Below are 19827 nucleotides of genomic sequence, written 5' to 3'. Positions count from 1 at the left end.
GGGGAGAAAAAATTTATAAAAATTCAAGCCATTCTTCAATTGATAAATGGTCAAATAATATGAACAGACAATTTTCAGATGAAGAAATTGAAACCATTTTTAGTCATATAAAAAGGTGCTCTAAATCACTATTGATCAGAGAAATGCAAAGTAAGACAACTCTGAGTTACCGCTAAATACCCCTCAGATTGGCATGGAAGGAAAGATGACAGGAAAAGATAATGACAAATGTTGGAGGGGATATGGGACACTAATACATTGTTGGTGGAGTATTGAACTGATTCAACCATTCTAGAGAGCAATTTGAAACTATACCCAAAGGGTTATCAAACTGTGCATACCATTTGATGCAGCAATGTCTCTTCTGGGACTATATCCCAAAGAGATCATAAAGGATAAAAAGGTTATCCACATGGGCAAAAATGTTTGTGGCAGCCCTTTTTGTAGTGGCAAGAAACTGGAAATTAAGTGGATACCCATCAGTTGAAGATATAGTAAATGAATGTTATGGAATAGTATTGTTCTGTAAAAAATGATCAGCAGGATGGTTTCAGAGAGGCCAGAGAGACTTACATGAACTGATGCTAAGTGAGGTGAGTAGAATCAGGAGATCATTGCACATGGCAGCAACAATATTATATGATCATCAATTCTGATGGACGTGGCTCTTTTCAACAATGAAGTAAATTCAGGCCATTTCTTAGAGTCTTGTGATGAAGAGAACCAACTGTACTCAGAAAGAGGACTATGGGGACTGAATGTAAATCACAACATAGTTTTGTTACTCTTTTTGTTTTTGCTTGCATTTTGTTTTCTTTCTCATTTTTTTTTCCTTTTTGATCTGATTTTTCTTATGGAGCATAATAATTGTGGAATATGTATAGAAGAACTTCACGTGTTTAATACATATTGGATTACTTGCTGTCTGGGAGAGAGGGTGGGGAGAAGAGAAGGAAAAAACTTTGGAACACAAGGTTTTGCAAGGGTAAATGTTGAAAATTATCTATGCATATGTTTTGAAAATAAAAAAGCTTTAATAAAAAAATTTACAAACAAAAAGAAAGTTGTTATAATGATAAGGAATATTGAAACACACACTCAGACAAAAACTACAAAGTGAAAATCTCTACATTCAAAGTCTCCAAAAAAAATGAACTGGTCTCAGGCCATGGAAGAATTCAAAAAGGATTTTAAAAACCAATTAAGAGAGATAAAGGAAAAATTAGAAAGGAGAGTGATACAAGAAAATCATGGAAAAAGCATCAGCTTAGTAAAGGAGGCACACATGCAAAAAAGAAAAGAAAAGAAAAGAAATGACACATTAACAAAAGAATGATAAGAGAAGAACAAAAATCCAATGAGGAGAAGAATGTATTGAAAAGCAGAACTTGTCAAATGAAAAGATATACAAAAATTCACTAAAGAGAAAGACTTCTTAAAAAGCAGAATTAGTGAGGCAGAACGGAGGAGTAAAGGCAGGAACTTATTTAACCTCTCCCCCAAATCTCTCAAAATTCCTTTAAATAATGACTATAAATAAATTTTAGAGCTTCAGAACCCCCCAAAAGATGGAATAAAACATTTTTCAGCCAAAGACAACTTAGAAAGTCAGCAGGAAAGTTCTGTGGCACCAAGATGGGAGTCAGCATGCAGTCCTAGTAAAGGCCAAAGCAGCATAGTCACAGCTCTGGCCCTGTCCCCAGCCCCTGTCCCAGCTCTGGTCTGGGCCCCATGCCAATAAAGTAGGAACTGGTCTCGGGATCTCTGAATCCATCGCAGTATTGGTGGCTTCCAGACCTCTCAGCCCAGAGACATCAAAGAGGACTTAGAAGGTCAGCAGAAAAGGTGGCAACATGCTAGAAGTCCAGTGTGCAATCCCAGTCCAAGTTGTACCAACATAGCTCTGGCCTTAGCGCCAGTCCCAGTGCCAGGAAAGCAGGCCTCTGCTGCTTTAGCACACTAGACCTTATAGCTACACTGGACTAGAGATACTCCTAACAGCTCCAAGGCAGAAAAGAAAGGTTGTGGTTAGATTCCTAAAAGAACCCACCCTGAAACAGAGCCCTGCTTTAACAGAGAATTAAAAGCCAAGTAATAGGCTTGGGAAATGAGCAGAAAATTTAAAAAAAAAATTTTTGATCATAGAAAATTACTATGGGGAAGATCAAAACACATACTCAGAATATAACAAAGACAAATCTCCTACATCCAAAGCCTCCATGAAAAATAAGTGTTCTCAGGCTATAAAAAGCTCAAAAGGGATTTTGAAAATCAAGTAAAAGAGATAGAGGAAAAATTAGGGAAAGACTGAGAGTAGTACAAAAGGAAATACAAGAATTTAATGAAGAGAAGAAAGCTTTAAAAAGCAAAATTTGATAAATGGGAAAGGAGGCACAAAAAGTTACTGAAGAAAACCATTCTTTAAAAATATGAATTGAGCTAATGGAAGCTAATGACTTTATAAGAAAACAAAATACAATAAAGCAAAACCAAAAAAGGAAAAAATAGAAAAAAAATGAAATATCTCATTGGAAAAACCACTGACTTGGAAAATGGATCCAGGAGAGATTATTTTAAAATTATTGGTCTATCTAAAAGTATTGTTCTGTAAAAAATGAACCTGGACATCATCTTTCAAGACATTATCAAGGAAATTCTCCTAATATTCTAAAACCAAAAGTAAAATGGAAAAATGAAAGGATCTACTGATCACCTCCTGAAAGTAAATTGAAATATGAAATATTTCCCAGGAACTATAATGTTAGCCAAAGTCCAGAACTCCCAGGTCAAGGACAAAATACTGCAAACATCCAGAAAGAAATAATACAAGTATAGTGGTGCCACAGTCATAATAACACAAGATTTAGCAGCTTCTCCATTGAAGGACTGGACTTGGAATATTATATCCAAAAAAATCATGTAGCTAGAATTATAACCAAGAATCACTTACCCAGAAAAACTGAGTATAATCCTTCAGAGGAAACGATGGATGTTCAATGAAATAGAGGGCTTCAAGTAATAATGAGGTTTTTTAAATTTTTATTTGGTTGTTTTTGCTGAGGCAATTGGGGTTAAATGATTTGCCCATGGTCACACATAGCTAGGAAGTGTTAAGTGTCTGAGGTCAGATTTGAACATAGATCCTCCTGACTTCAGAGCTTGTTCTCTATCCACTGCACCAACTAGCTGACCCAAATATTAATAATGAAAAAAACAGAATTGAATGGAAAATAGGATTTTCAAGTACAGGACTTGGAAGAAGCATAAAGAGGTAATTAGGAAAGTTATAAGGGACTTTAAAATTTATATTTCTACATGGGAGGATGATACTTGTAACTCCTTAGAACTTTTTCATTATTATGGCAGTTAAAAGATATACATATAGATGTATAAATATATCTATATCTATATATATAGATATATATCCCAAAAGAAATAATTGGAGTACTATGAAGTGATAGGCTAACACAAGATTCTACACTTAAGAATCAGAGAGCTTGAAATGATATTCCAGAGAGCAAAGGAGCTAAAATTAAAATAAAAAATCATATACTCAGCAAAAATGAGAACAATGTTTCAGAGAATTTCAGAGAAAAGAATGGATATTAAATGAATTTAGAGACTTTTAGGCATTTCTGATTAAAAAACCAGAGCTGAACAGAAAATTTGACCTTCAAGTACATGATTCAAGAGAAGCATAAAAAGGTAAACAGGAAAGGGAAATCATAAGGAACTTAATACGTTTAAACTATTTACATTTGTACAAGGGCAGATAATACAACTTATAGGTGTATCCCCTTCATTATTAGGACAGTTATAAGGAGTATACATAGATAGAGGACATAGGTATAAGTTGAATATAATAGGATTATATCTGAAAAAAATTTAAGGGTTAAAAAAGAGGTACACACTGTAAGAAACAGGGAGAAGTAAAATGGGATAAGTTGTCTGATATAAGAAGCATGAAAGAGCTTTTACTATAGAGGGGAAGATAGAAGATGTGGCAAGGAATGCTTGAAAATGTCATTGGAAGTAGTTCAAAGATGGAACAACATCCCGTCTTTTTTATTAAAGCTTTTTATTTTGCAAAACATATGCATATATAATTCTACAACATTAGCCCTTGCAAAACCTTATATTCCAGTCCCCCCCCTTTTCCCACCCTTCTCCCCTAGATAACAAATAGTCCAATATAAAAATGGTGAAATCTATATCATACAGTCTTAATTAATATCTTACCTATAGGAAAGTAGAAGGTGAAGGGTAAGAGAGAAGAGGGGGTGCTCATTAAAAGGAGAGATGATTGGGCAAGATGAAAGTCAGAAACAAAACACTTCTGAGGAGGCACAGGACTAAAAGAGAGGTCAAACTTGAATTCAGGTCTTTCTGACTCCAGGCTCAGCTTTCTTATGCTACCTAAGGTGAGGTCAACATTTAGTATAAAATAAAAATTGCTGAGGAAACCTAAATAGCAGAGTGAGGGAAATGAGGTTTAAAACAAGCTTCTCAAAGTATATACCACAATAAACTATAAATAGATATAAAATTTAGTTACAAAAGTAATATTGTTAAAAAAAAATTAAAGTAGCTAGCTAGGAAGGAGATAGCTTTCACAATCGTAAACGGGGGAGGAGGGAGAGTTCATGATCAGATGAAGGTTAGAAAGGATCCAATGAGATTTAAAAAAATGTTATTGGTTACATAAATTGAAACATTCTTGTCCAAATAAAATTGATGCAGATATCATTATAAAAAAAAAAAAAGAACAAGGAAAGGGGGAGGTGGGATTTAGCAGGAAATCTTACTGATAAATATCTAATATCCAAGATATGTTGGGAATTGATATAAGAATAAGAGTCATTCCTCAATAGATAGTCAAAGGATATTTAAAAAGCAGGTCTCAAAAATGACAAATTATCAGCAACCTTAAAATGTTCCAGATTATTCATAATAGAAAATGATATATGAATACAACTTTAAAGTTTCATCTCATAGTGATAAAATTGGAAAAGATGATCTAAAAGTTATAATTGAGCAGGAAAAGCATGTTAATGTGTTATTGATGGAACTGTGACTTGGTCATACCATTCTAGAAATAATTTGGAGATATGCCCTTAAAGTCATAAAGGTGGGTATACCTTTGATCCAGAAATATCACTAGTAGGTATGTCACCCCAAAATGATCAAAGAAAGAAAGCAATGATCAATATGCATAAAACTTTTTAAAGTAGCAACTATAATAGCAATTAATAGCAAGGAATTAAAAATAAAGTGGATATCCATAAATTCAGAAACAATTGAGCTACTTAGGTATATGTAAATAACAGAATATTAATTTTTCTCCACTCTTTATTACATGTATAAAAATTTTAACATTCTTTTTTAAAATTTTGAGTTCCAAACTCTCTAATTACTTCTTCAGCTCCCCCATTCTTGAGAAGGCAAGTATTTTGATATAGATTATCCATATGAAATCATGCAAAATATCTTTCCATTTTAGCCATGTTACTACAACAACAAAAAAGACCATGAAAAGAAAAAGAAAATTTAAAAATTATACTTTGATCTACATTCAGATTTCATCAGTTCTTTCTCTGGAGATAGATAGCTAATATTTTTCATCATTAATCCTTAGAAGTTGTCTTAGATCATTGTATTGGATTACTGATCAGAATAGTGAAGTCATTCACAAGTTGATCTTACACAATATTGCTTTTACTGTGTACAATGTTATCCTGGTTCTGCTCACTCAACTTTGCTTCAATACATATAAATCTTTCCAGGTTTCTCTGAAACCATCTTACCCAAAAAATTTTTAATAGTAAAATGGTATTCCATCATAATCATATACCATAACTTGTTCAATCATTTTCCAATTGATAAGCATCACCTAAATTTATAATTCTTTGCCACCACAAAAAGAGCTGCTCTAGATATGTTTGTGTATGTGTTTCCTTTCCTTTTTCTTTGAATTCTTTGTGGAAGTAGTGCTATTGTTGAGCTGGAGGATATGCACAATTTTATAGCACTGTGGGTATAGTTACAAATTGTCTTCCAGAATATCTGAATGAGTTTCCAGCTCTACCAAAAATATTTTAGCATCCTAATTTTCCCTTATTCCCTAAAATATTTGTTATTTTCTTTTTCAGTCATATTAGCCAACTTGATAAAGTATGAAGTAGTTTCTGAAAGCTGCTTTTATTTACATTTCTCTAATCAATAGTGATTTAGAGCATTTTTTTCACATAACTATAGAAAGCTTTAACTTATTCTTCTGAAAACTGACTGTTTATATTCTTTGATCATTTATCAATTGGGAAATGAATAACTAATATTCTTATAAATCTTGACTCAGTTCTCTATATATTAAAGAAATGAGGTTTTTATGAGAGAAACTTGTAAATTTTCCCCTCAGTTTCCTGATTTCCTTTTGATCTTGGCTATATTACTTTTGTTTTGTGCAAAACCTTTTCAATTTAATGTAATCAGTGTTATCAATTTTATATCCCATAGTGCTTTCTATTTCTTCTTTGGTCATTAATTCTTCCCTCATTCATAGATCTGATAAGTAAAATTTTTCATGATGCCCTAATATGCTTATGATATCACTCTTTATATCTAAATCATGTACTCATTTTGATTTTATCTTGGCATGCCATGTAAGAAACTGATCTATAATTAGTCCCAAAAATTTTTGTGAAATAATGAGCTTTTGTTTCAATACCTTGGATTTCTCAAATATTATATTACTATGTATTGCATATCTAATCTATTTCATTATTATTCCAGATGAATTTTAACTGTTTTTTTTCTAGCTCCATAAAATAATTATTGGTAATTTAGTATGATACTGATAAAACAGACTAATTTAGATTGAATTGTTATTTTTATTATATTGACTCAGCCTACTCATGAGCAATTAATATTTTTCAATTGTTTTAATCTGACTTTATTTTTATAAAGTTTTATAACTGTATTCATGTAGTTCCTGTGTTTATCATAACAGGTAGACTCTCAAGCATTTTATATTGTCCCTAGTTATTTTAAACGAAATTTCTCTTTATTTATTCCTGATGGACATTGTTGGTAATATATAAAAATGCCGATGATTCATGTAGGATTATTTTATATCCTGTAACTTTGCTGAAGTTATTAATATATCAACTAGTTTTTTGTTGATTCTCTAGGATTTCCCAGTATACCATCATATGTGAAGAGTGATAGTTTTATTTCTCCACTGCTTATTCTAATTCTTAAAATTTCTTTTTCTTCTCATATTATTATAGCTAGCATTTATAGTTGGACATTAAATTATATAGTAATGATGGAATAGTGGATTTATTCAATTTTATTAGGAAAACTTCTAGATTATCCCCATTATAAATAATGTTTGCATGTGGTTTTAAATAGATACTACTTATCATTTTAAGGTACTACTTATCATTTATTCCTATGATTTTTAGTTTTTAATAGTAATGAAAATTATGTTTTATCAAATGTTTTTTGTATCTATTGAGATGACAATATGATTTATGCTGGTTTTGTATTAGAAATGATCAATTATGCTGATAATTTTCCAAATATTCACTCAGTCTTGTATTCCTGGCATAAATCCCATCTAGTTATAATATATGATCTTTGTGATATATTACTGTAATCTCCTTGCTGGCATTTTATTTAAATTTTTCCATCAATATTCATTACATAAATCATTTTATAGTTTTCTTTCTCTGTTTTTGCTCTGCCTGATTTGAGTATCAACACTATATTTGCAACAAGGAATTTGAAAGGACTCATTCTTTTACTACTTTCCCAAATGGTTTATATATATGAACCAAACAATGGAATAAAGCGTTTCAAGGCAAATATTCAAATTGATTTATGATCAAATTGATTTGGGGATTTCATCCTACAATGTGGATTACAATGCATCTATGTCTGCTCATCAAATGTGACTTTTACATACATGCCCTGAAAGTTAATCACAAGGTATGTATGTACCCAACATACTGGAGTTTTTTCCTGAATTTCCTGCATAACTACAAGGGTGAGGGATGATTTGCCTTGTCATTCCTCACTTTTCATTCTGTCTCTCTATCTTCTAATTTCTTAATTGCATCCTTTACTACTGTTTCTCTTCAGGACTTTTTGTTAGTTAACTGTTTCGGGTTGATTGCTCCCACTATTTTTTCCATTGCCCTCTGTATGACACTTCTTTTTAGTTCTTTGATTTGTTGATATCTTGCCAAGCTTAATTTTAACTGTTTTTAGTTTCTACTACTTCTCTCAAGTTTATGGAGTTAAAACTACTTATAATTAGCTCTCATACTTTTTATGAGATTTTACATACAAATGTGTATTCTAAACTAGTGTTGCCTTTGGCATCCATCTCTTATTTCTCAAATAAGTTAAATGTTTGCTGACTAAGGCACTTCCTGAGTTGGCTGGTTTGTTTTTGTATTCTTTTTGTAACCTAGTAATTTACAATGTTTTAACTTCTGCATTAAAATTATTACCATCAATACTGGTGTCATTTTTGGTTGCCCACATAAACTCCTACTCTGATGCCTTTAATATGGTAGGGATGTGATCCTGGATTTGAATGCTGTGCCAAAGAAGCATAAGTTCTTGCAAGTTCTACCATTCAAAGAAGTTTCAGAAATATTTTGACCACAAAATAGAAAATTTTGATTGTATCAAATTGAAAAGTTTTTGTATAAACAAAACAAATGCAGACAAGATCAGAAGGGAAACAATAAACTGGGAAAACATTTTTACAATCAAAGGTTCTAAAAGGCCTCATTTCCAAAATATATAGAGAATTGACTCTAATTTATAAGAAATCAAACCATTCTCCAATTGATAAATGGTCAAAGGATATGAACAGACAATTCTCAGACGAAGAAATTGAAACTATTTATAGACATATGAAAATATGCTCCAAATCATTATTAATCAGAGAAATGCAAATTAAGACAACTCTGAGATACCACTACACACCTGTCAGATTGGCTAGAATGACAGGGAAAGATAATGCAGAATGTTGGAGGGGATGTGGGAAAACAGGGACACTGATATATTGTTGGTGGAATTGTGAACACATCCAGGCATTCTGGAGAGCAATTTGGAACTATGCTCAAAAAGTTATCAAACTGTGCATACCCTTTGATCCAGCAGTGTTTCTACTGGGCTTATACCCCAAAGAGATACTAAAGAAGGGAAAGGACCTGTATGTGCCAAAATGTTTGTGGCAGCCCTGTTTGTAATGCCTAGAAGCTGGAAAATGAATGGATGCCCATCAATTGGAGAATAGCTGAGTAAATTGTGGTATATGAACGTTATGGAATATTATTGTTCTGTAAGGAATGACCAGCGGGATGAATACAGAGAGGATTGGCGAGACTTACATGAACTGATGCTAAGTGAAATGAGCAGAACCAGGAGATCATTATATACCTCAACAATGATACTGTTTGAGGATGTATTCTGATGGAAGTGGATCTCTTCGATAAAGAGAGCTAATTCAGTTTCAATTGATCAAAGATGGACAGAAGCAGCTACACCCAAAGAAAGAACACTGGGAAATGAATATAAACTGCTTGCATTTTTGTTTTTCTTCCCGGGTTATTTATACCTTCTGAATTCAATTCTCCCTGTGCAACAAGAACTATTTGGTTCTGCACATATATACTGTATCTAGGATATACTGTAACCTATTCAACATGTAAAGGACTGCTTGCCATCTGGGGGAGGGGATGGAGGGAGAGAGGGGAAAAATCGGAACAGAAGTGAGTACAAGGGATAATGCTGTAAAAAATTACCCTGGCATGGTTCTGTCAATAAAAAGTTATTAAAAAAAAAAAAAAAAAGAAATATTTTGTGTCTATCTTCTGAGGATTATCCTGGATAAGCACAAAAAAGTATATCACCAAAAGATTGGCCAGCTAAGGGTGTTATAAATGTTATATTTAGCCCTAACAGCACATGAAACAGAGAAAACAACGATGGGAATGGGAACACAGCATGCTGAGAAACACACAGATCATCAATAAATTTTTATTTGGCAAGTGGTACTCTAAATATGAGTTAATTGTCCAGTGACCATTGAGTGGATATATAGCTATTAAAGCTGAATCCTATTAATCTTGATGTTCCTGCTATAAACTGCAGCCCCAACCATAAGATTAGGAATTTGATAATATCCATCAATTGGGGTATGGCTGAACAAGCTATGGTATATGGTTGTGGGGGAATACAATTGTGTTTTTAAAAATGAAAAGCAGGATGATTTCAGGAAAAACCAAGACTAGAACAACTTATTTATATATACACATATTATACAAAGTAAAGTGAGGAGAACCAGGAAAGCATTGTATATAACAACAGAAATATTATAATGGTGTTCAACTGTGAAAGACTTAACTACACTGACCAATGCAAAGATTTAAGACAATTCTGAAAGACTCATAAAAAATGTTATAACTTCTAAAGAGAAAACAGATAAAATATAAGTGAAAATTAAAGTATATTGTTTTACTTTATTTTTCTCAATTTTTTTCAATATGACTAATATAGACTTATACTTTGCATGATTTCACATATATAATGGAGATGATAATGCTTGTCTTTAAATGGGTAGGGGAAAGACTGGAGGGAGAAAATAAATCAATAATAATTTATCTCTTCAAAAAAGGAAGTAATTTGATTACTTTCTATATGGGGTGGATTGCGATCAAAAAGAAGTGAAGAGGAGCCTGTGATGTAGTTGTTAAAAGAAATTTGGGCTTACCAAGAGACAGATAATGTAGAGAGAAAAAAGGCTGTCTAAATGAGACCAGTAGTATTCTATAGGCAAACAATAACCAGTCAACAGAGAGCCATACTTTAAGCAGTCAGCCAGTCAATAAGCATTTATTAAGCACTTACTATATATCAGATACTGTCCTAAAGACTGGAGACATAAAAGCAAAACATACTATCAGTCCTCAAGGAGCTCACAATTTAATAGGAGAAGTAATGTGCAAATAAAATAAAAACAAGCTATGTATAATACAAAAAAGAAGCAGTCAACAGAAAGAAGGTGTTAGAATTAAGAGAAGTTGGGACAAGGTGGAAGTTTAGTTTAGACTTAAAGAAGCCAAGAGGTGAAGATGAGGAGGGAGAGCATTTCATGAATAGGAGACAATAAGGGCTAAAAGATAAAATGAATTGTTCAAGCGACAAGAAAGTTAATGTTACTAGATCAAACAGTATTTGTCTTAAGTTACAAAAAGAGTGGTAATGGGATGGGCAAACTATGTTATAAAAGGTTTTAAATACTAGAGGATTTTATATTTGATCCTAGAGGTTATAGGGATCCTAGAGATTATATTACTGAATTTGGGGGTGACATGTTTGGACCTATGCTTTGGGACAATTACTTTGATGGTGGAGTGGAGGATGGACCTGAATGGGGAGAGATTTAAGACAAGCAGGCCCACCATCAGGCTACTGTGGTATAATGAATTGAGGGCCTACAACATGATGGTGCAGTATCAAAGAAAAGAAAGGAATATTTTTAAAGGTGTCACAATGAGGAACTCAATAGACCTTGGTAACAGACTGGATATTCAGGAATGGGGGTGAGAAGTAGTGAGGAGCCAAGGATAACATCTATTAAACAGGTTCTAATCCTGGGAAACTGGGAGGAGGGTTTTGCTATCTATAATAACAGAAAAGTAGAGAATATAAGTTTAAGAGAAAGATAATGACCAGTTTTGGACATGTAGAATTTAGGTTGTCTATAATACATCCAGTTTGAATGTCTAACAATTGATGATGTGAAGTTGGAGGTGAGCAGAGAAGTTAGAACTGAATAAGTAGATTTGAAAATCATCATAGAGATGGCAATTGATTCCATAGAAGCAGATGGCATTACCAAGTGAAATAGTATATAAGAAGATGAGAAAATGGCTTAGGACATGTGGAATACCTGTGATTATCAAGTATTACCTGTATGTAGATCCAGGAAAAGAGAAGAGTGGTCAGATAGATAGAGAGAGAATCAGAAGTAATCACTGTCCTGAAAATCTAGGGAGGATAAAGTATTAAGGAGAAGAGAGTAATGGATAAAGTCAAAGGTAAAGAAAGGTAAGGATTAAAGAAAGACCATCAGATTTGACCATTGAAGAATCACTAGTGACTTTGGATAAAGTGGTTTTAGTTAAATGATAAGGCTGGAAGTCAAATAAAGAAGAGTTTAAGAAGAGAGGAAGTGAAGCAATGTAGTGCAGGAGGTATCTCTAAAGGGTTTAGACATAAAAGGCAGGAAAGATTTGCAATGATAATTATCAAGAATGAAAGGATCAATGGATTTTTTTTAGTTTGCAAGAGATAAACATGTCTAGGGGCAATAAAAAAAGCAGCCAACAGAAGAGAGTTAAGTCAAAGAGTGGGGATGATAAAGGGGTCAATCTTCTAGAGGTAAAATGTGATGATTTGTGCAGAGAAAAGTATTTGTCTTAGTAAGGAGAAGAATCACCTTTGAATGTGAGTCAGAAGTATTGGAAGAGATAGTGCTAAAGGCATCTGTGTGGTGCAAGATTAGCAGGAAGGAAGAAGGAAATCTCAGTGAACAATCTCAATTTTTTTCTACATTTGTAGAATACTCATTCAGGACAGTTGCATGATTTTATCCACTTTCATTCAGTAGTACATATTTAGGAGTGAAGGAAGAATATGGTGAGAGTTATCTAAGCTTAAGACTTGAATGGTTGTCCTTGGTGATATGATCGGGGAAACTAGGAACTCAAGAGAAGAGGATAAGGGAACGTACAGGAGCAAGAGGTAATGGACCTTTTTGTCAACTGACTATGCAGGAAAGAGGCAGAGGAGTCTTCTCTCTCCCTTTTCCTCCCTTCCACCTGCAAATAGAGATTTTTTTTTTCACTAGAGCTTTCTACATCTGTTAAACAGACCCTTCCCTATGCATTTGGGAGGGTTTTTCATTAATCTTGGTTCATTTACATAAAGAGTTCATTTTCCATGTTTTTGCTGAGTATGACTAAATGCTGCCCAAGGGCAGCTCTAAGGAAATTTTACATTTCACATAATTTTTAAGCCTTAATCCTGATTTGATGCTCAAGGAGACCATCTAGGGACATACTTTATGAGCCATTTTATCCTATATAATAACAATAATAACAAACAATAACTGATATTTATATAGCACATTAAGATTCACAAAATGTTTTACATATCATTTATTCTTCACAACACCCCTGTGACGTAGATGCTATTATTGTCCCCATTTTATAAATGAGAAATAGAATGAGAATGAGAATAGAGTGTTGTGGTCCACAAAAGCAGTGCAAGTACAGAATCTTTAGTCGATTTTTCACATTACAACAGCACCAGATGTGGGGAGCTGGGGGAGGGAAGAAACAATTGCTGTAGAACAATCTATAGCGTTAGCTTGGGAAGTTTGAGTTAACTTTGCTCCAGGTGGATGATTTGGGACCCAGTTTAGGCCTTTTGGATTTAAATCAGATCTAGGACAATCATATAGAGAAAGTCCCAGACAGCTTTCTTGTGCGTTGCTTTCAACAACATTACTGGTGCCTTTAATACATTTTTATCTTTCTGTGAACTAATTTTTTTTAATGGGTAGGTAAGTGACTCAGTGATAGCATGCTTGATCTGGAGGATTCATCTTCCTGAATTCAACTCCAACCTTATGCACTTACTAGCTGTGTGACCCTTTCACCTTTGTGTTTTTTCCCTTTTTGTTCTGATTTTTCTTTCACAACATGACTAATATGTAAATATGTTTAAAATTATTATACATATATAACACATCAGATTGCTTGCTGTCTTGGGAGAGAGGAGAGAAAGAAGGAAGGATGAAAAAAATTGGCACTCAAAGTCTTACAAAAATGAATGTTAAAAACTATTTTACGTGTAATTGCAAAAATAAAATGATATTAATTAGGGGAGTGAGCATTTGTATGTACTGGATATGGAAAGTACTGAACACCACAAAGAATAAAATCATCTACATTTTAGTAGACAGGAAAAAAAACATTATTGATAAGAGGATTTATCCCTAAATTGGTTATCTGGGGTCAGTTATATAACTGACTCATCACAGATAAGAACATAATTTATAATAAATAGGAAAAGGAGCAATAATAAGGAAAAAAAGAACATTTTTTTAAAATGAGAAATGAACAACAGAGACGTAAATGAATGATTTTTAAAGGACAAAAAAGGAACAGAAGGAGAATCAAAAAAGGGTTACAGACAAGGAAAGCGGCACTGGAACTATCCTTATTCAATTTAATATATATTATTTTACAAACAGCAAGTTTGTATTATTAGAGATTCATAGTTTCATATGCTATCTCTCCTTCTATTGTTTTGTACATAGCAATGTTCAAATTTGTTGATATTTAAGTTGATAAAGATATAAAAGGTTTAAAAATCAATCCCAAAATGCATTTTAAAGTGTCACCTCTAGTGGAAATCCAGAAGCTCTTTCCTACTCTATCTTTTGTGTCATCTCCATTTCCTGGTGGAGCATACAGCTAATTCTACAGTGCTCAAGTCCAATAACTGTAATAAATAATAGCCAACATGTAATCCTACTTTAAAGTTTCCAAGTCTCATTTGCTCTTAACAATAGCTGATGTGTATATAATGCTTTAAGTTTTGCAAACTTTATCTCATTTGAACCTAACCTCAACACCATGAGTTTCATAAAATAATTTTTAATTCCTCCAATTGTTATTAATTACCCCTCAAAAATTATATTGTATCTATTTTGATTGTATTTTGTTTTTAGTAATCTGTATTCACACATTGTTCTCTTTCCCTACCCAATTCAGAATGTATGCACTTGAGGACAGAGATTATTTCCCTTCTGGTTTTTACCTCTCCATTCCTAATATATATCTAGCACTGAATAAATTCTGGATGATTGTTTAATTTATTACATACCTCATTTCATAAGTGAGGAAGTTGAAGCTCAGAAAATTTAAGTGAAACCATTACCTATAATTTCAAAGTTAGCAAGTATTAAATGAAAACTTTTATTCATGGTCTTTCTGATTCTATATCCAATACTCTATCAATCACATCAATAATTTCTTTTTTTTTCACTTATAATGAGCCACTAAAGTCACTAGTATTTCAAATACTCCTGAAAGTGCTATCATAGTTCAGATTAATCAATCTGTTCCATGATATGTCTACTTGTCCTTCACCTTCTAGTTTAATCTATTAATGTTCTCTAGATTGTCTGGTTTAATGGTTCTCAGACCAGACTTTTTTTTGGTTCTTTTTTCTCTACACTATTTTTAGGTGTTTAGTTCTTCCTCCACAGGGTTTTACAAAAAAGCTCACTCTCTATGCCTGTGCTGCCCTTGGCTGGAGGAATATTTTGTTTGTCAAAGAGAATCAACTGTTTTCTAAGCTCTTTTGTCCTCCTCATTATGATGAATATATAAATATTAACTTCTCTTAGAAACACTAATAACCAGAGCCCACATCTTTAGCCTTATTTTTTTTTCAGAAGTAACCTATTTGAATAAATTTGGTTAAAGCTATTGTAATTATGTAAGTAATATCTCTTCCTCTACTCCATGCCTTTTTTTAAAAAGTTTTTGATTTTGACATTTGTTCTAATAAGTTGATAACTTGACTCCATGAAGATTGTGGATTCTGGAATGATTATATTTTTTCCTTTGCTAAAAGAGTCAATTTCTTTTTTTATATAGATGTTCTAAGTTATTCTTTCATGTGGTCTTTTTAAAGAAAGCATTTATGGTATAAATGCATGAGGCTTCTGAATAATCTACGTCTTTTTTTTTTTTAATTCTTAATTTTGAATCATATTTTTACAGTATTCTTCTCTCTCTTTTCTTTTTCCTATCTTCATATGAAGATCACCAAGTATCAATGCATTTGTTGATTTGGTTAGAGGATCTTATCAAAATCTCCATAGAATTTCTCTATTTTATTTAGTGCAGATATGTTAGCATTTAGGTCATAATTAGACTCATGGTGCTCTGTTTGTTTGCACACATCCCTAAACATAATAGTTCTTGCTTGTATGATGAAACTAGCTCACCAAAGTCCTTTTTCCCCTCTGTGAGGAAAACCTATAAGTTATATCTATCATTTTGCTTCAATTTTATTATGCATTCTAATTTTATTTCTGTCATATATCAATATGGATACAGTTGGGTGCCTCCAAAAGTATGTCATCTTTATCACTGGACAAAGGTCTCACAGTTGGATTCAAGTACACGTTCCAAAAGATCTTGCGACTATTTGTAGCATCTTTTCTTGCCACTGTCACTGCAGAAGAAGGGAGCCACATGAGACTGAGAGGTCTCTTTTATTATGATTTGTTTCAAGGGCCAGATTCCTGGTGATAAGCATCTATGCACCTAGTGAGCCTAGTCCTCAGACAGATGACATATTTTGTTGTCATGAACCATATACAAAGCTCTTCTATCTTAAAACTTGCCAGACCTGGATGTTTTCTTGAAAATTTCTGAGAATATAGAATTAACTCATGCCATGATGAACTATCAAAGTAGAACTCTTTAGTGAATAAGATAGCAAATGTTCCCTAAATTCTCCCACTTAAGGCAAAGAGGCAATATGGAATAATGGATAGGAAGCTGGCCCTAGATTCAGGAAAACCTAGATTCAAGCATGACACCTATGGCTAAGTGAATTGGCCTTTGTAGGCCAGTTAACTCTTCAATGTCCCTAGGAAATTCTCTAAAACTTTTAAGTTAGGGAGCAGGGCTCATCTGTATCTTTGCAAGGAATCCTCTCGTTAGGAATCTCCTATTCCAGGGAAATCAAGGGGCAGGTTCAAAATAAAAAGAGGTATACTCAATAACGACTCTGTCAAGTAAATAGTATAAGGCTTATTGCTTCCATTTCCTGAATAAATTCTACTCAGCTAGGTACCATAATGGATAGAGCATTGAGCCTGAAGTTAGGAAAACTTAAATTCAAATCTATTCTCCAGTACTTACTAGCTATGTGATGCTGGGTGAGTTATTTAACCTCTGCCTGCCTCAATTTCCTCAACCATAAAATGGGAATAACAATAGCACCTACCTCTGAGATTTTTGTGAGGAACAAATGAGGTAATATTTGTAAATTGTTTAGCACAGTGTTTGGCAAATAATAGGTACTTTAAAATGTTTTCCCCCTCCTCCCTCTCCCTTGTGAGAGGACTCACAAAATCCCCTTTCTTCCCCCCAAAATACCTACTTTCTCTGATTAGGCTGCTATGTTCTAGAGTTTCCTTCATGTCTGTAGGTTCTTTTTAGATAGAGGTGAATAGCTCAAGAAAAGTATTATAAGAAAATTCTGAAAGGCAAAAGGGGAACGGAGGTAATTCAGAATAAGGACAATATCATTTTATCACGGGATGGATGGAGAACCTGGGATGACAATCAGAGAAAGTGGATATTCTAGTGGAGATAATCTAATGGATTGCCATTATTTCCACTGTGATACTCTGGTCATTTACATGCACACAATCTTTCAAGGATATGAAATACAATATGCTAACTGGTAAGTTTTGTGGAACATTCTTAAATAACTATATTTGAAAGTTACTATTTCAAGCAGGAAAACAATAGCATTCCAAAGTCCCCACAGGGCATTCCCTAATATCACTTACAATTCTCGGTAAAGACTCAGTTCATCCAAGGATCTGCAACGTACCCCTCTGCGGCTGGCTGGTGTAGCTGTTACAGAGAAGTCCATTGCCCTGCCTCCCTTTGGCTAAGGTTCAATCTGGAAAAGATGGTCTGTATTATGTCCCTCTATTGGTTAAAGTCCTTTCCCAGTATCCTACAGCTCTAGTCCTACGTCTCTCAGCAGAGCCATGTCTAGTGGTCCAGACTAATGAAGTTCCAATGCTCTCCGACTGAATGACCCCCACTCTTCTGCCAGAGTTGACAGGAGGGCTTGGTCCACCCACAGTGCTTAGCTCCTCTACCCCACATCCTCCACTAAGCCTTTGCTTTTACTCTCAGGGCTGTTACTTCCTGTCAAGCCTGGCCCCCCACCTCCTGACCCATCACCTCTAGGTGAATTAGTCACTTTTATCCCCAAAGCACAGAGGAGCCTAAATGCTACACAGTCTAACCCACCACATCCTGCACTCAATCATTTGTTAGTTATTCAATAGTTGTGAGTCTTACTTCCCTAACCCAATAATAACATACCATCCATTCTTGGGCAGATATATGCTTTGCAGTTAAAGCAGAGGAGTTAGATCCATGATAGGTTCAGGCTGATTACTGTTTTTACTGGGAAATGGGGATTCGTATCCAAAAAGAACAGACTTGAAGTGGGTCAGAGATCCAACCGGTGATTGGACAGGCTGGCATGGAAGGTTTCAGCGAGGGTACGTCACTCAATAGGAGTGCCAGAAAAGAACAATTTTAACAGTGAGTTGTTTTGATGGAGAACCTCTGAAACCTGAGTCCTTTGATTTTGTACAGCTTTAGTTCCCCTGAGTAAAAATAGTCCTTTTCACTCAGCCACAGGACTTCAATGTCTCTGTTTGGGGAATGGAGGAGAGAAAATCTGGACTGTGCCTTCCCACTGACCTGAGGACTGGAGTGGGATCTGTATGCCCTGAGTTTATCAGGAGCAGGCCTCTTCTTAGTAGCAAGTCATTCTCACCTCAACATAGGAAGACCTGGGTACCAGCAATCCTGCCTGTGACGTCTCCTAGCTCTGTGACAAAGGACAAGGCTCTAGACTTCTCTGAGTCTCAATTTTCTCATCTGTAATGTAGGGAGGAGTCAGCATGTCATCGTGCACAGGTCATTTCTGAAGTGTAATTTAGTTGCAAATCCTGCCTTTTGTTAAAACCTGGCTTGTGGCCCTAGGTAATTTCCCTCACCCCTCAAATCACTAGGCAACCTTGTAAGATGATAAATTGCAGGAATTTTCCAGGGGATTTGGCAAAATGAATTCCTCATGGAGAAAAACAATGAAATCATAGAATGGCCAAAACATTAAAATATCAATATCTATAATGCCTACCCTCCATAAGATTATCATTAAGCTAAAGTGAAATGATATGTGTAAAGGGTTTTAACCTGAATCCTCCACTAAGCCTTTGCTTTTACTCTTTTTTTTCTTTACACTTTTATTTTTTTTTCTTTACGCTTTTAGAGTGACAGATAAATATCAATAACCATTATCAGTTACCAGTTAATAGCTGTTAAAACTAAAAAGAGGCTCAATCTGGCAGATATCTCATATAATCTTTTTTCTGCAGTCTTTCAAGCCTAAAATGGACTTATATCATGGCAGGGTGGGTGCTCAATCAACTTTCACGGCTTAGAGTTTGGAAGTTTGTACTTTGTAATAGGAGAAGCAGCAGATACCGTGCATTGAGAGTAGGTCTCTGAAGTCCTAGATTCAAACCCAACTCTGACAAATACTGATTGGGTGATACCCAAGCCATCACTCACCCCCTCAATCGCAGGCATCTCACTAAGACTAGACTAAGGTGAAGAAAAAGTACTAAATGGCATTGGTAAAAAGAGTTTCCTCTCCAGGATTTCCCTGTAATTGTGGCTGTAATAAGAAAAGAAGAGGTTACTGAATGTTGTACCTCTCTCTCTCAGACTGTCATGATGTATGCAAAGGTTTCTGTAACTTTCAAGCATTGTATGAACATTAGCCATTTTTCTCCTAAGTTCCAGCCAGGATGATGGTCAGAATTACTAAATAAGGGATGTATTCCATTCCCTCATTTTCACTGAATAGTCAACCCTCTGAGCCAAGCAGAAGAGT

The 19827-nt window shown here is 34.3% G+C and overlaps 1 protein-coding gene across 4 annotated transcripts in view; it reads right to left on the bottom strand.

The window, feature by feature from the left end:
• PTPN20 (protein tyrosine phosphatase non-receptor type 20) overlaps window positions 1-19827 on the bottom strand; it is a 159612-nt gene that overhangs the window by 129437 nt on the left and 10348 nt on the right. For 2 of the 4 annotated variants that reach the window (XM_051981908.1, XM_051981909.1), the window contains exon 1: window positions 17690-18014. The exons of the other annotated variants lie outside the window; for them this stretch is intronic. In XM_051981908.1, coding sequence (XP_051837868.1) covers window positions 17690-17775 — 86 coding nt within the window. In that variant the 5' untranslated portion in view covers window positions 17776-18014. Of the gene's footprint in view, window positions 1-17689; window positions 18015-19827 lie in introns of those variants that run through there. 4 annotated transcript variants of the gene reach the window in all.

Source organism: Antechinus flavipes, chromosome 2, assembly GCF_016432865.1.
Source record: "Antechinus flavipes isolate AdamAnt ecotype Samford, QLD, Australia chromosome 2, AdamAnt_v2, whole genome shotgun sequence".
Classification (NCBI taxonomy): Eukaryota; Metazoa; Chordata; class Mammalia; order Dasyuromorphia; family Dasyuridae; genus Antechinus; species Antechinus flavipes.
This window is presented reverse-complemented; position numbering and strand designations above follow the sequence as displayed.